At 40.7% G+C, this 14,051-nt stretch overlaps 1 protein-coding gene across 1 annotated transcript in view; it reads left to right on the forward strand.

Annotated features, from left to right (window-relative positions):
- LOC311256850 (protocadherin-1-like) overlaps positions 1 to 12,819 on the forward strand; it is a 222,543-nt gene extending 209,724 nt beyond the window's left edge. Inside the window, exon 6 of the mRNA XM_084352228.1 lies at positions 3,820 to 12,819. Within this exon, the coding sequence (XP_084208354.1) occupies positions 3,820 to 4,244 (425 nt within the window). The 3' untranslated portion in view covers positions 4,245 to 12,819. The remainder of the gene's footprint in view (positions 1 to 3,819) is intronic.
- The last annotated feature ends 1,232 nt before the right edge of the window (positions 12,820 to 14,051 follow it).

Raw genomic sequence — 14,051 nt, forward strand, 5'->3', positions numbered from 1 at the left:
AAATTTTCCATTTTTGTCAGTAAACTTTATTTCCACTAATTCTATCAGTATATTGCCATTTTGTTTTCAACCACGGGTAAGCTCTTGTCGATTACACCACGCTTCCTGCTGTAGTATGCACATAGAAGTTTCACATCAAAAGGCTTTTTTTTCACAGAAACTTTGCCGTTTCAGTGTCATGTTGTTTTTGGCAAATTTTCAGTGGACAGAAACCTTTAATTAAAGTCTTTTATTGTGAAACATTTGCAGGAATGTGTTTTTTTTCTCCTAAAAAAACAAAAAAACAAAACAAAAAAAAAGGGTGACTTTGTTTCACACATGAAAAAAAGGAAAAGTTCTGAAAAATGTTTTCTACCAAAACTTTTTTTTCACTATGCTTCATACAAAAAACACGTAAAAAATTAAAACTGAAAATTATTTTTCCTAAAAATTCTTTTCACTTGGTTTCACACATAGAAACAAAATTCTCCCCTGAAAATTATTTTAGCATTACAAAAAAATATCTCATTTGGTTTAAAACATGAAATAAATAAATAAATAAATAAATAAATAAATCGCTCCTGAAATTTCTTCTTCCACTCAGTTTCATACACCGAAATACAAAAATAAAAAAACTTCTGAAAAATGTACTGCCAAAACTTATTTTCTCTCATTTGGTTTCAAACATGAAAAAAGATAAAAATAAAATAAAAATAGCGCTCCTTAACTTTTTCCCCACTCGGTTTCACAAATGGAAATTCAAAAGGAACTTGTGAAAAATGTTTAAATGTTTTTTCCTTCTTACACATTTTTTCACACGCAGTTTATGTAATTAAACATTAGTGCTAACGTGCAACTACTATAAAAACATGTCAAAAGTGGGAAAAAGAGTAGAAACATACATTTATATTACTATAATATCTATATATATAAATCTTAGTCTGAGTATATGTATGTGACATGTGTGACATGCTTTTATTGGAGATGAGGCGTATCACAGGCAGGTTGTAGCTGAAGCGACAGTTTGATCCCATCGTGTCACTACAGGACTGACTGAACAGAGGGTTCGCTTCCTGTTTATCTCACCTTGTACTCATAAACATCGCCTGCTCAAAGATGGCTCCCCTGAGAAAGACGCTCCACTCTGACAAGTGTCAGAGAGCTCGTACATGAGACAAACACAAACACACAGAGTGTAACTGAAGTGAGGAGGGGAGCGCAAAGACGACTGATGCTCCCAAAACACAGAGTTGTTTTTCAGGCTAAACTTATCCTTTATCTAACCATGAAGGTCAGAAAGTTTCCAACAGCATTTCTAGGCACGAGCTCAGGGGTCAGAGGTCACAGTTGTTGTTCACAAAGTTTCCCTGCAGGCTTCAGTCCGGTTGAACTTTGTCTGCTGAGTCCGTCCTCTTTCGTTGTTTGGTTGCGAGTCAAGTTTAGAGTTTGTTCAGCCGTGCAGCTCCGAGGGCGTCCGTGCTCTATAAGCCTCCTGCTGACACGACGTTCAGAGGCAAAGCACTTATTAAACAGCCGCTCTGAACTCGGCAGCCACTCGCACATGACTTAACATTTTTGCAAGCACCTTGCTTTTGCATGGGAAGTGCTTAAAAACTCAAATCCACGGCAGCGGCGGGCGTGAGAATGTGGGGAGAGGAGGGGGAAAAAAAAGAGCCGGAGCGCGGTCGCTACTCAGCACTCCGCGGGATTAGAATGTACACATCAACCCGCAAACAGACAGAAAAGCCGACTGTAGCTCCTTTTGCAAAAAGGAGGCAATGAATTTAAATTATGCATGAAGCAGAGGGCATTTTGGGAAATAAGCGCCATTCCCCCGGAGAACCTGCACCCCCTCCACTCCCCCTCCAGCCTCCAGCCTCCGGTATCAAAGAATGATCTAATGTCACGCACAGAAGAAAGGTTACTTTCTGCATACGCATTGATATTTCTGCTTCCATCTCTGACCTTTTTCAATTCTAAGCTGTGATTTTTTAAATGCGAACTCAGCCCTGCGTCCGTCTGTCTGTCAGCTCCTGTCTGTCCGTCCGCCTGTCTGTCTCCGAGGCTCAGGATTAGAGTCAGGAAACAGGAGAAAACAAGGAACTGAAGGGGAGAAATCCCAACGTTCATATTCACAGAAGACAGAAATTAAATATTTTATAAAACATCCTCTGTCTCTGTCACCTTTCATCCTGTCATTTCTTGCAGGTAAATGAAAAACGTTGTTATTTTTTTGCCTTAATTGGCTGTTTGTGCAACATAATTAACGTTTTAACGAATCCGAGCGTGTTTTTTTTCCCACCCTTAAATCAGCTGATCCTGTTTCACGCTCAGCGCCCGCCCTGTTTGATATGTGGTTTCCAAATTTCAGCGACAAATTAAGCGACATTCCTGGCACTTTGTGAACTATTAGTGACTTTAAAAATACACACTGCGCTTTAATTAATTTCCCTCAAATGGAGTGTGTGTGTGTGTGTGTGTGTGTGTGTGTGTGGATAAAGGGATAATGATATCTCCTCGTTCTTGCCAGCCTGTACACATGCTGAACTGTGACACTGCTCTCAGGTTTTGTTGGTTTTTAGGGGGGGAAAAGCAACATTTACACAGATCTGTGCACACAGAAATACCAATATTTGTGACTGGAAACCTTTTTATCTGTCTTCTGTCAAACACACTTCTATTTACAGTCAACTTTAACTCTTAAATCTATTGTCTCAAAGGGATTTCTACTGCAGCCAGGCATTAAAACAAAAATCACAGAGCACAAACAAACAAGACGACACAGAAATAAACATGAAAAATATCAATAGATACAGACGGACCAAAGACAAGAAGACAAACTGACAAAATAAAATAAAGATACATCTTACTTCCTGAAACGTTTGAACAACTCCCATAATCCATCTGTCCTTTCATCACCCATTTCTTCATCAGTCTGTCCAATCTAGAGTCCAAATCTGGTCAAAGTTCAGTCACAGTTTTGTTATGTATGGACAAATTGTGATGTGTGAAGGGTTTTCTAGGATCAACTCTTAAGCTTTACTTCATTTGCAGCAGACAGACAGAGTTAGGGACTAGCTGGCGAACATTGTGGAGCATTTAGCAGCTAAAGAGACAGAGATATTTTCCTCAGGAGTTGGTGGAGACCAAACAGAGCCGAAAGACAAATATTGGACTTCGATGTTGTTGCTTTGTGTGTCTGCTGGATGATGTGATTGCAAAGGCCAAAAAACACAATTTTACAGACCATCTTCACACAGCGGCCATTTTCCTTTAAAGTCACACTCAAGGTGGGAAGCTCAAATGTCGTACTGCCCGTATCAAGGTTGCAAGTTGTACAAACACAGTGAATCTCACGTTACGTTGCAACGTCGATCCATTTATATCCAGTGTGTTTTACTTCCAAGCTAAAATAAATGTGTTGGACAAATTTATACGTCATATTTGTCATATTGTGTAACATTTTCAGAAGCTAATGTTAGTGTAGCTCTAACAGTAGCTAATCGGTTATCACATATGTTTTTGTCCCTTGAAATAACTGGTGTCCCTCCAGATTTTACTACACTTCATCTTTTCAGTTGCTTCTCAATCAGAAAGCTAAGAAATGATAACAGTTTGTCAGATTTCCTATGTTTAAACAACTTGCAACCTGGAACATATTTGAGCCTCGCACCCTGAGCTTGATATCGGAGGAAGATGGCAGCAGCGTGATTATGGTCTATGTCTCTTTTTCCCTGAGAGAACTCATCAGCTTCATGTCCATCTCAGACCTTTTAATCCTCTGTTGTTGTTTCCAGATGTCTCATCCTTTTCTTTCTCTTTGTCTCTTTGTCTCTGCAGACCTCAGGCCTCTTCCCGATGTGGCGATGACCGGTAACTGCACCCACGAGTGTACCGAGTTCGGGCACTCTGACTCCTGCTGGATGCCCGGCCAGCCTTCTCCCACCCGCAAGGTGCCCAAAAACGCCCCCAAGCTCTCCACCTTTGTGCCTTACCAGGAGATGGACGGGCAGGAGCAGCTGATGGCCAACGGAAGCCCCAAGCCCCTGATGACGGAGGAGCGCGGGACAGGAAGTGGCGGCAGCAGCAGTTCCAAAGTGGCCAACATGCGGTTCATGACACCCTACAGCAGTGCCTACCCAGGGGGCGGAGACTCGTCCGGTAAAGACTGTGGGCTGGAGGAGATCCCACTGAGCCAGTCGGTGGAGTACCACTCGGCCACCACTCCAACCGGCCAGACCTCCAAGAGGGAGATCTACCTGTGAGGGCGCAGCTCTCCACCTTAACCACCATCCCCCAACCCCCGACCCCTTCCTCTTCATCATCCCCGTCGCTGCTCGCCACCACCTGTCCCGCCCCCTCACTGCCGCCCCCTGTGCCTATTACTCGCTGTGCCGCAGCACCGACGCCCCTTCTTCTTTTTTATAACTGCATCCACCGTACAAGGCTTTAGATCCTCGCCCACCTCGCCCCACTGACACCGCCGCCACCACCCCCCTCTAGAAACCAATCAAATGTAAAATAGAATTAATTAAAATCAATTGAAGAAAAACACGCGGCTCCTGCTGCTGCGGAAGGAATGTAAACTACACCACATCGTTGTGATAATTTAATGGGAAACTATTTAGCTACTCACGTATTTGAGTTGGATTTTTGTGCGTTGCTTTAGGCTATGTCGCTGTGTTGGAACAGAAAAAGAAAAAACACCTTCGGGGGGAGAAGGAAAACAACATCTTGTAAATCCTACTTAAGTATACTGTGTAATGCTATCTATCCTGATTTTTATTTGGATTTGTTTGCTTTTTCTTTATCGTTTTTCTCTGTCGACTTCGGAGCCTCCGGGGAATACATTTTTGAGCCGAGTTGCATCAAATCAACCGGGCTCGTTTTTATCAGAAACAGCTTGTCGACGAGACGTTCGCAGAAAAACGCGGCTGTTTTCAAAACCTCCGGAGTTGCTGTTGAGAACTTTTTCAGGTCTGTTCATTTTCTTGCCGTGAAGAGGTCCTTTTTTCAGTGTACAGAGCTGTAAATACTACAAACAGTGACAGAGGAAACTGCTGTGGCTGTAAGTGTGGATCCGTGGCTGTCGTGCTGTCTGGAGATCTTCATGTAAACGTCGGATTGATGGACTAAAAACCTTCGCATGTACAGAGAAACGGCGCCGCGGCGTTGGCCGTCACACTGCAGGAACCTGGACTCTTGAGCATCACCAACGGTGCCGAGTTACAAACACAAGACTTTTTATTATTTTTTTCTCTCCTCTACAACTTTACAACACACTTGAATCTGGGTTCATGAGGGGACAAAACCATTTGAAGTGAACCGATACCAATCTATTCAGAACCGAAAGAGTTCTTAAGTGCTTCAGTGGACGAGTATCAAACTACCAATTCTATTACTAATGCTCTTGTCAGTAGTATACCAGGAATGAAAACTCAACATGAAAGTGACGGATAAATTTATTCTCACAGAAAACCATCAAAAGAAAGTCACATGAAAACATTCAAATTTTGGTTTTCGTGTGTAAAAATTTACCTGATTTTAGTTTAACAGACAAACAGACGTTCACATGTGAAAAGTCTGCTAGTTTAAACTCCCACTAGCTTCTACCTTCAGGTGTTCAAATCAAAAAAACATTATTTGGTTCCAGCTTCACTGAAGTGAAAATGAGCTGTTTTTATCTGTTTTTTATCACTTTGAACTAAATATCTTTGGTTTTGGTCTGACAAAACATTCACAAACTTCACCGTAGGCTTTGGAAAATTTAGACATTTTTCACATTTTTTCATTTTTTAGAGACTAAACGATTAACTGATGAATAAAAAAAAAAAAAATCATTCTTAGTTCATTATACGCCACAATACAAACTCTTCTCTCAGCCTTACGAGATAAGAATTTAAAGTTTGTCCTGAATGTGGTGCGAGAGGGAAGTTTAAGACAAATCAACAGGGGGTTCATCCTCTGGGGAGCAGTAATCAGATCAATAAATGACACGCAAGCTGCTGCTTGGATTTTAATATTTCTTGAGTTAAAGCAGAAGTATCAGATCTCGTGTTCACCACTTTTTTGTACCTCATCCTCTGGGGAGCATGAATATTCACGGTTAATCTCATCAAAATCCACCCATGTGTTCTGCAGATACATTTCCTTGTTGAAGTCGTTAGAAGTTAAGTTTGGAGAATTTGTCCTGATGATGAAGCAGGAATCAGATCAGGGAGGTCATCAAAATCAACAGGTTTCATCATCTGGGGAACATGAATGTCCACAGTTTGATATTAATATGGCAACCAGTTGTTGGGAAGTCGTGCTGAAGATCCTCATACCTAAACGACTGAATAGTTTGATTGTCAGTGACTGAAAACGACATATAGACACCTTGATGCCTTGCGTGAATTTTGGACGCAACTTCCAGCGTCCTTGTCACTCTGGACCTGGCGTTTTCCACGGTAACAGGAGACGACTCGTACGGCCTATCATTCAACAACTCGTTTAGAACACAAATGAACAAAAAAATCAGTAAAAATCTTCCCACAACAGAAGATTTTAAAGCTTAATCCATAAACGATGCGTTGGTAAAAATGTGTGCTGTGGTTTCAGAGCAGCAGTTTCTTCGCTCCACCTCCACACATCACAGCTGGGCTGGTTTCAGTGTGTTATTTGTGGTAACTGTGGTGAATGTTACCCCGCTGTGTTCTCGAGCTTGAAGGAAGAGCTCTCTGGTCAGCGTCGCCTCTCGTTAGTTCCCACCTCTTTACCTCCTCAGTGTGAGGCCGAGCTGTTTGACGTTTAGCAGAAGTATTTATTAAACCTGTTAGCTCAGTGCAGCGGGGGAGGTGGGCGCCGCTTCCCGCTGTGCTGCAGTCGCACAGGAATGCAGGATTAATGACACCTGTACAGGCCTCAGTCCACCAATACCCACTCCACATTGCACGGCGGAGAAACTCTAATTACAACCCGAGGCTCTGCACATTACCGGTGATAATTTGCGCCAGTAGAAAGCGAGCTGGTTTGGTAGTTCATTCATTCTGAGGCTGGTGTTAATAGCTGCTGAGGGTAATGTGAGATTTCACCTGTAGTGATGCACACCAGCTGAGCCTGGATGGATGAAAGGAGAGGCACAGTGAGAGAGTGCTCTGCTAACAATCTCCCTAACAAGTCATTTAGTCTCTCACTGAGTCCAAGAGTCTTAAAACAAAGCAAGAAATCAGCCTGTGGAGAGAGATTGTTTCACCGGCTCGCAATACAAATCAGCTTTATTCACGTGCGTTGTGAAACACGCGAGGAAAACAATGAATGTGATTAAATATCAGACGTTTTTTTTTTTACGTTAATCTCTGGAGCACGTATTAGTACAAAACTGGGTCGAGAATTAAACCTTTAGTTTGTTTTCAGTCAGATAATATGAGTTTATAGTGATTCTGCTGTTGTAAACGCCAGAAATATGATGTTCAAAACACTTTTGTAATGAAAAATAACCCATAAAGAACCGAACTGATGAGTTTTGATAAAATCCTAATGATAGCCATCCAACAGAGACGTTGATTATCATTTTTAATCTTCCAGACATGTTTCCACTCGAGAGTTTTCTTGGCCAAGTCTTCTCTCTTCTCCATCAGAGCAGCAGGATGAAAGTCACCTCGTGTCCTCATCATATTTGAGGATTTTTCTTCATGCTGAAGCACAGTTAGTCTGTTAGTTTTAGTTTTTAAAAAGTCAGTCTTTGTAATCTCTCGCATTTACTACCCAGATATCAAACTTCCTGGTGGAGAAATCTGCCTCATTCAATGTCTTTATTCGTTTCTAGAAACTTTTGAAAGCTGCCGTGGGATTATCTCGCCCCTGTTGGCAGAGAAGACTCGACGGCTGAATATGAGACTAAATGACTTGTCATTTGTTTTATTGCGGCGTGTATGATGTGAACATCCACCCTCCAGAATCACACAGGGAACATCAAAGCGCCGCCGCCAGGCTGCGATGCCTTCGAAGTCTAAACAGGCAGCAAAACGGGGCCATCTGCCGGGTCGCCGAGGGGTCGCTCCATCTCGTTTTATTAGGCAAACAATCGCCTTCGTCTAGCGCGTCAGACTGCTTCATTTTACTGCTTTTCTTCTGTTTTGTTTTTTTTTGATGTCGTGCTCATTTCAGCTCTGCCGCATAATTGTTTTTTATTGTACATACGTTTGTTTGAAGCTGGATGTGTGGGGGTGTGTGCGGATGTTAACGCGATTCAAAACACGACTCCTCCGATCTCTGAAGGTGATTTGATTTATTGTTGACACGTCTGCCTGTTCAGAAACCACACACAGTCTCACACAGTCGCAGTACTCCCCTGCAGATAAATCAACCATCATTCAACCCTCCCAGTGACAGAGATTTAGAGTTCACGGGCGCCGCCGCGGTCCCCCGCACTCCCCATCTTCCTCTGGTGATTTAACGCCGCCGCTCAGAGCTCTGATTGATTATTTACAGGCCCAACATGGAGGTCCACATCCACTCTCCTCCTTCCTTTTTTCCCCTCGCCACGCTTCACAGTTTCATCATAAACAAGTCATTTTTTCCTCTCCATGATTCCCGCCCGCCGCCCGGCCGACCACTGCGCTCCCAGGCGGCAGGTGTGTTATGCTGCGTAAGGTAAAGATAGAGGAGAGAGGTCAGAGTTGCGTAGCGCCAGTTTAACCTCAACTCTTTGGCACCAATTAACCCCAGAAGAAGAAAAGCGACCTGCGGCGACCCCTGATGACTTGGTGACCTCTGGCGTTGCTGTTGGCTTTAAGCTCAAAACAAAACCTGAGAGCAGGAGGGCAAACACATACCTGCAGGTGTGTGTGTGTGTGTGTGTGTGTGTGTGTGTGTGCGCCAACAATAATAGGAAAAATAACAACAATGCAGACTAAATGGCCAAAAGTATGTGGACATCCCAACAAACATAATCAGATTTTTTCTCCGCTGTAGGAGATCTAATCTCATCTGCTCAGAGTCGATGTTTGACTTCATCCCAAAGGTTTGGGTGGAGTTCGAGGTCAGACCAGTTGAACTCTTCCACACCAGACTGGGAAAACCATTACTTCATGGAGCTGAGTGTGCACGGGGGCTTTGTCAGGTTGAAACAGGAGTGAGACAAACACATGCCTTTGGCCATTTAGTCTCCGAATCTGCAGTTCGAGTCGATGTTTTCCAGGACTGACGGCTCTGCCATTGTTACTATCACAACTGTATCAGTAAAGATCAACAGATCATTGGTTTTATGTCCTGACATCAGTCATTTATATTTTCTGACTCTTCTTTTAAAGATAGAGGTATTTTACAACAGCAGCTTGGTTGCAAACTGCAGATGCTGCTAAATCCTACACACTCGACCTATAGATGCAACAAAATGTTAAATTGCTTAAGGTTACAAAAAAAAGGCAAGGGACAAAAAAGTAAAACAGATGAAGAGTTTCCTCTAAGTAATCAGATTACATCATTTTAAAGTAAAATTCCATTTTTTCGGAGGTGTCATTGATCACAAAACTTCCGTAAAATGGTGAAGTCCACATTTTGCCTTTAGTCCTACAGTTTAAAAACATGGTATTGCATTTTCAGCCTCGTGGATGTTTCTACACATTTACAATACACACAGTAAATATGTGTGTGTGTGTGTGTGTGTGTGTGTGTGTGTGTGTGTCAGTGTGCATCAGGATGATCCTGAGCTTTTTGGTCTTGAGGCTTCCTGTCAGACTACAAACACTTCCTGCTCCCTGGAGGAACACCTGAACCCTCAATACACCATCCCAATCCCCCGCCGCCAACTACCCATCAACCCCCAGGAGAGCTGCTGTCACACACACTGACAGCCTCTCTCTCTGTGTGTGTGTGTGTGTGTGTGTTCAGCAGGTGTCTCTGCATGCAGAGCGTCCACCTTCACTTTCAAACCTGCTTCAGTGACGGATAAAATATATATGTGTGTCTGTGTGTGTGTGTGTGTGTGTGTGTGTGTGTGTGTGTGTGTTTTTCTGACATCGCCAAAGTATTGAAACATGAATATTCCAGAGAGAAAACAGCCGACAAACATAAAGATAGAAAACAGAAAACATAAACGTGACGACTCATCTTCTCGTGGAGCTGCAGCTTGTCCTCTAAGTTAGTCGTCCAGTCGATGTAGAAACTCTTCATGGGTCTGTTTCATGGGTCATTTTTTAATAAATCAAAATCTTTTCCCATTAAATGTTTGAAAGATAATAAATCAGTGTTTGTCAGTGCAGCTCTGATCCGTGTGCAGTTTTTCTTCGCGTTTAAAAACAGCGCTGACGTGCATCACTCACTGATAAAATGCAGTTAGTTTACCTCTAGAAATTGTGTACGTCCAGACACACTGGTTTACAGTTTAAATGCAGTCCTTAATTCAAAACGCTTCTCTCAACTTGAAAACTGTGTTTTGGCACTAAAGCACGCTGGTTTACCCTTGATTTATTATTAACATTAAGTGCACTCGTTCACTTCTCAAACACTTTATAGACTTACTGATTTATGACTTAAATGCATAAATGTCTTTTAAAAAATGCTTTGGTTTATTTTTAAAAACATATTGGTTTACTACTGACAGGCATTACTTATGTATGAAATCCACTGCTCTACTTTCACAGATGTTTTGTTCCCTTAAACTCACAGACTGCGTCTCAAACCGTTTGGTTTTGTTGTTAAAGCTGCACTAATCATGTTAGAACAAATCAGATTACTCAGAGTAATGTCAAAAACAGATTTGGCACCAACTTTGCCTCTTTTAGCTCCTAGTTTTGGAGTTGGAGCTTTAATGGAGAATTATGAAATCATGCTTTGCTTTTTCTCAAATCATATTCTCATTTTTGAAAAGTTTGAAAAGTAGGAAATTGTTTCCACAGTTTTTGTGTTTTGTTAAAGATGACTCTAAAGTTGAGTTCAGAAAACATTTAGTACAATTATTTGGTAAAGCTTCTTTTCACAGGCCCACAAATGTCACGGTAAGTAGGTGGTGATTAACAAGTAACTTTATTGAATTTTCTTTTAAATTGCCCCAAATTACCAAAAAAATGTGGCATTTCACCTCAATATTTTGTAATAATAATATTCTGGCCTTGATTAATAAATAGCTGGTTATTTCTTCAATACATTTCCATCATAACTACATACAACTTCCAACTAGTTTGTGCTTAACTTCAGAAACTAGTTGGAAATAATGTTGGGGTATAAATTTGAGGTATGCCGCTTGGTATTATCGCCTACTTACAGTTATATTTCCAGACCTGTTAAATAATAAAGTGTCGCCAAATTTTCAAATAAAAACTAACTAATGAATTGTATTTAAAATCCAACACAAGTTAAATGTCAAAAAGCTGATTTAATCAAGGCCACTATTGAGACGCAGCCTGTGTTTTGTACTTTACTCCTTATTTGACACTGTTCGAGTGGTGGAACTCTTCTGGTCTCTTTATCATGTTGTTGTAGCTGTGAGTTCAGCCGTATGGTGGAAATCTGCTCCTAAATGACAGTAAAACATGAATGTTTTTCTTTTTTTTTTTTGGTTTCTGAGTCTGTGCAGTTTAATGAAAAACTTCAAATACACAACAGGAAATCTTCTTTCTTCAGTGTTTTCCCCCTCGACTCCTCTCCTCAGTCTGACCCTGTCAGTGATATTACGAGTCTGTCAGTAACATTATGACTCAGTGAAATCATCTTTTCTCTCTTCTCTCCGTCCACTAATATTTAGTCCAGAACGAGTTTGCTCCTCTCGTGTAATCATTGATTTTAAGTTTGGGACTTTTGCACTGATGGTGAAGTCGCAGAAATAAGACATGAACATTTAACGCAAGTGAGAAGATCCACAGCCGTTTTATGATTAAACTTTCTGTGTTTCATAGAGACTCTTCTTACGCACCACAACACGGATTATAACTTAAACACTTTTAAAGCCTCTCCTTCCGTTTGTAATATATTGAAATACTTAAAACTTTACAGTGCAAGATGCACAGTTGCACTCCTTTTTCCACCACGCTGTTTTGCACAAAGAATGCTTTTCCGAGGCATTTTAGAAGCGACTTGCAGCGAGCAGTGATCTTGAGCCGTCTCTGTGTGATCAGGGCTTTAAAAAGTGAAAAAAACCTTCAGCGCTTATAAAATGGCTCCTGTTCTGAAACAACTACATTTACTGACAGGGACATCACATTTTCAAGTGGCACACCAGGAAGTAAGTACTGCACTTAAAGGCGACGGAGCTTTAATAATTAGTACGTGTCAAACGGAAAAGTCTTGAACCTTTCCTCCCGTCATCACACTTGAAAGCATAGAGTTGTTATTTTTTTGTCGTTGATCATTATGACATCATCAGGGTGACAAACGACACGACATGACCATTTTCACACGCTGAGGGACGACCTGATTGACTTTGACAAGTTAAATCTGCGGAGTGAACCTTTAATAAAACATGAAGCTCCACTGACTTCGACTGCTTTGAATGAGCCCCACGTCCTTCTGATTTTTAAGCTGATTTATATTTTTGAGGTGGAGCGCTGAAGTCTCTCTGTGGACTGAACAAAATGTTTTCCTTTGCAATCATTTTTCATTCCTGACCAAATTCTTCAACAGTTGTGTCTTTAAAAACACCACAGTTTGATCTTCATGAACGTAGTCCTCAGTTTATTCTGTGACTTCAATCAGTGCAAAAGTCTCAAAAGTACAAAACCAAGTAAAGACATGAGAGCAGCAGCCTCGTTCGACATGATCTCATGTGATAAAGTTTGGAGTGGTTTGCTGTTTTTTGGTTGTGTATTATACTAAAGCTGGAGTCTGAAAACGAGGCTTCAGCTGAGCATGAAACAAGCCAACTTTATAAATATTATACATTTTTGTTGTTGTCGCAGTTGTTTTTAATCAATGTTATGGAATCAACACCGCTATAGACATACTGTATGAATATAAATGGTCGTTGCTGTTTTTTACCAGACGCGGCAGTGTAAATGACGTTTCCTGAGCGGGCAGACTGGACTCTGTGTTTTCTATTTCTTTACTCCATCAGAACTGAGGAACTGATTCGACCCGACGGTCAAACAGTGACGTCAGCTGCGACAAGCTAAACCCCAAACAGGAAGTAAACGGAACAGAAACAGAAGCTACAGAAGCTTGAGAGCCGCCATGCTAAAGCTCATGCTAATTATAGGATAGTTATCTTGTGATTGTGACTTACATCGATCGCAAGATTTTGATTTGATTTCCCAAGATAACAATCAGCCTTAATGAACACATACGCAGACTTTCACAGATGAAGAAATTTACATCATTTTGAATTTTAACAGGCATTGTTTCTTGGAGATAACAAAAAAGGAGAAGAAGAAAAAAATCAAATAAATATGTCATAATTTTGATGTAATGTTTGAGATATTTAGATAAAAAACAGACGTCATTATCTGGGATTAATAATCAAAAAAATGTTTGAGACCTGCAGCTGCATAATTTGTTATCTCAAGTAAATATATAAAGAAAACTTTGAGATAATCTTTTGAAATATAAGATGACACAATATTTGATATCTTGGCTGCAAAAAAAATTGAATTTTATGGAGCTTCGAATTTCCCAAAATATTTAAAAAATGTGCACAAAAAAATGTAATGGCTCCATAAAATGTATTTAAAAAAAATAATGCATTTAATTTTCAATGGCATAAAAATGAAAAATTAATAAAATGGTTGTCTCAACTTAAAAACAAAAAATGTCAACACAACGTAGACATTTTAAGTAAGGACACGTGCAGTTACATAATAACACATCTTTAAAAAAATAAAATAAATAACCATGGCGGCTCCGAGCTTCCGTACATCACAGTTTAAATGGAAAAAAATGTTATTTATTTTAAAGTAGAATAAGAAAACAGCAGGACAGAGCTGCCGAATCACTTTTGTCTTTACAGGAAGTCCACGTTTGTAGCCTAATTGTTGGTTGGTTATATTTATATAGGAACAATGCTAGTGATGCCTTGTTTTTGTACAGTTTTATGTACATGGAAGTGTAGGTTTTTAAAAAATGAAGATGAAAAAAATATATATATTCAAACAACGTGAAGG

Source organism: Pagrus pagrus (assembly GCF_965226575.1).
Source record: "Pagrus pagrus genome assembly, chromosome: 5".
NCBI lineage: Eukaryota > Metazoa > Chordata > Actinopteri > Spariformes > Sparidae > Pagrus > Pagrus pagrus.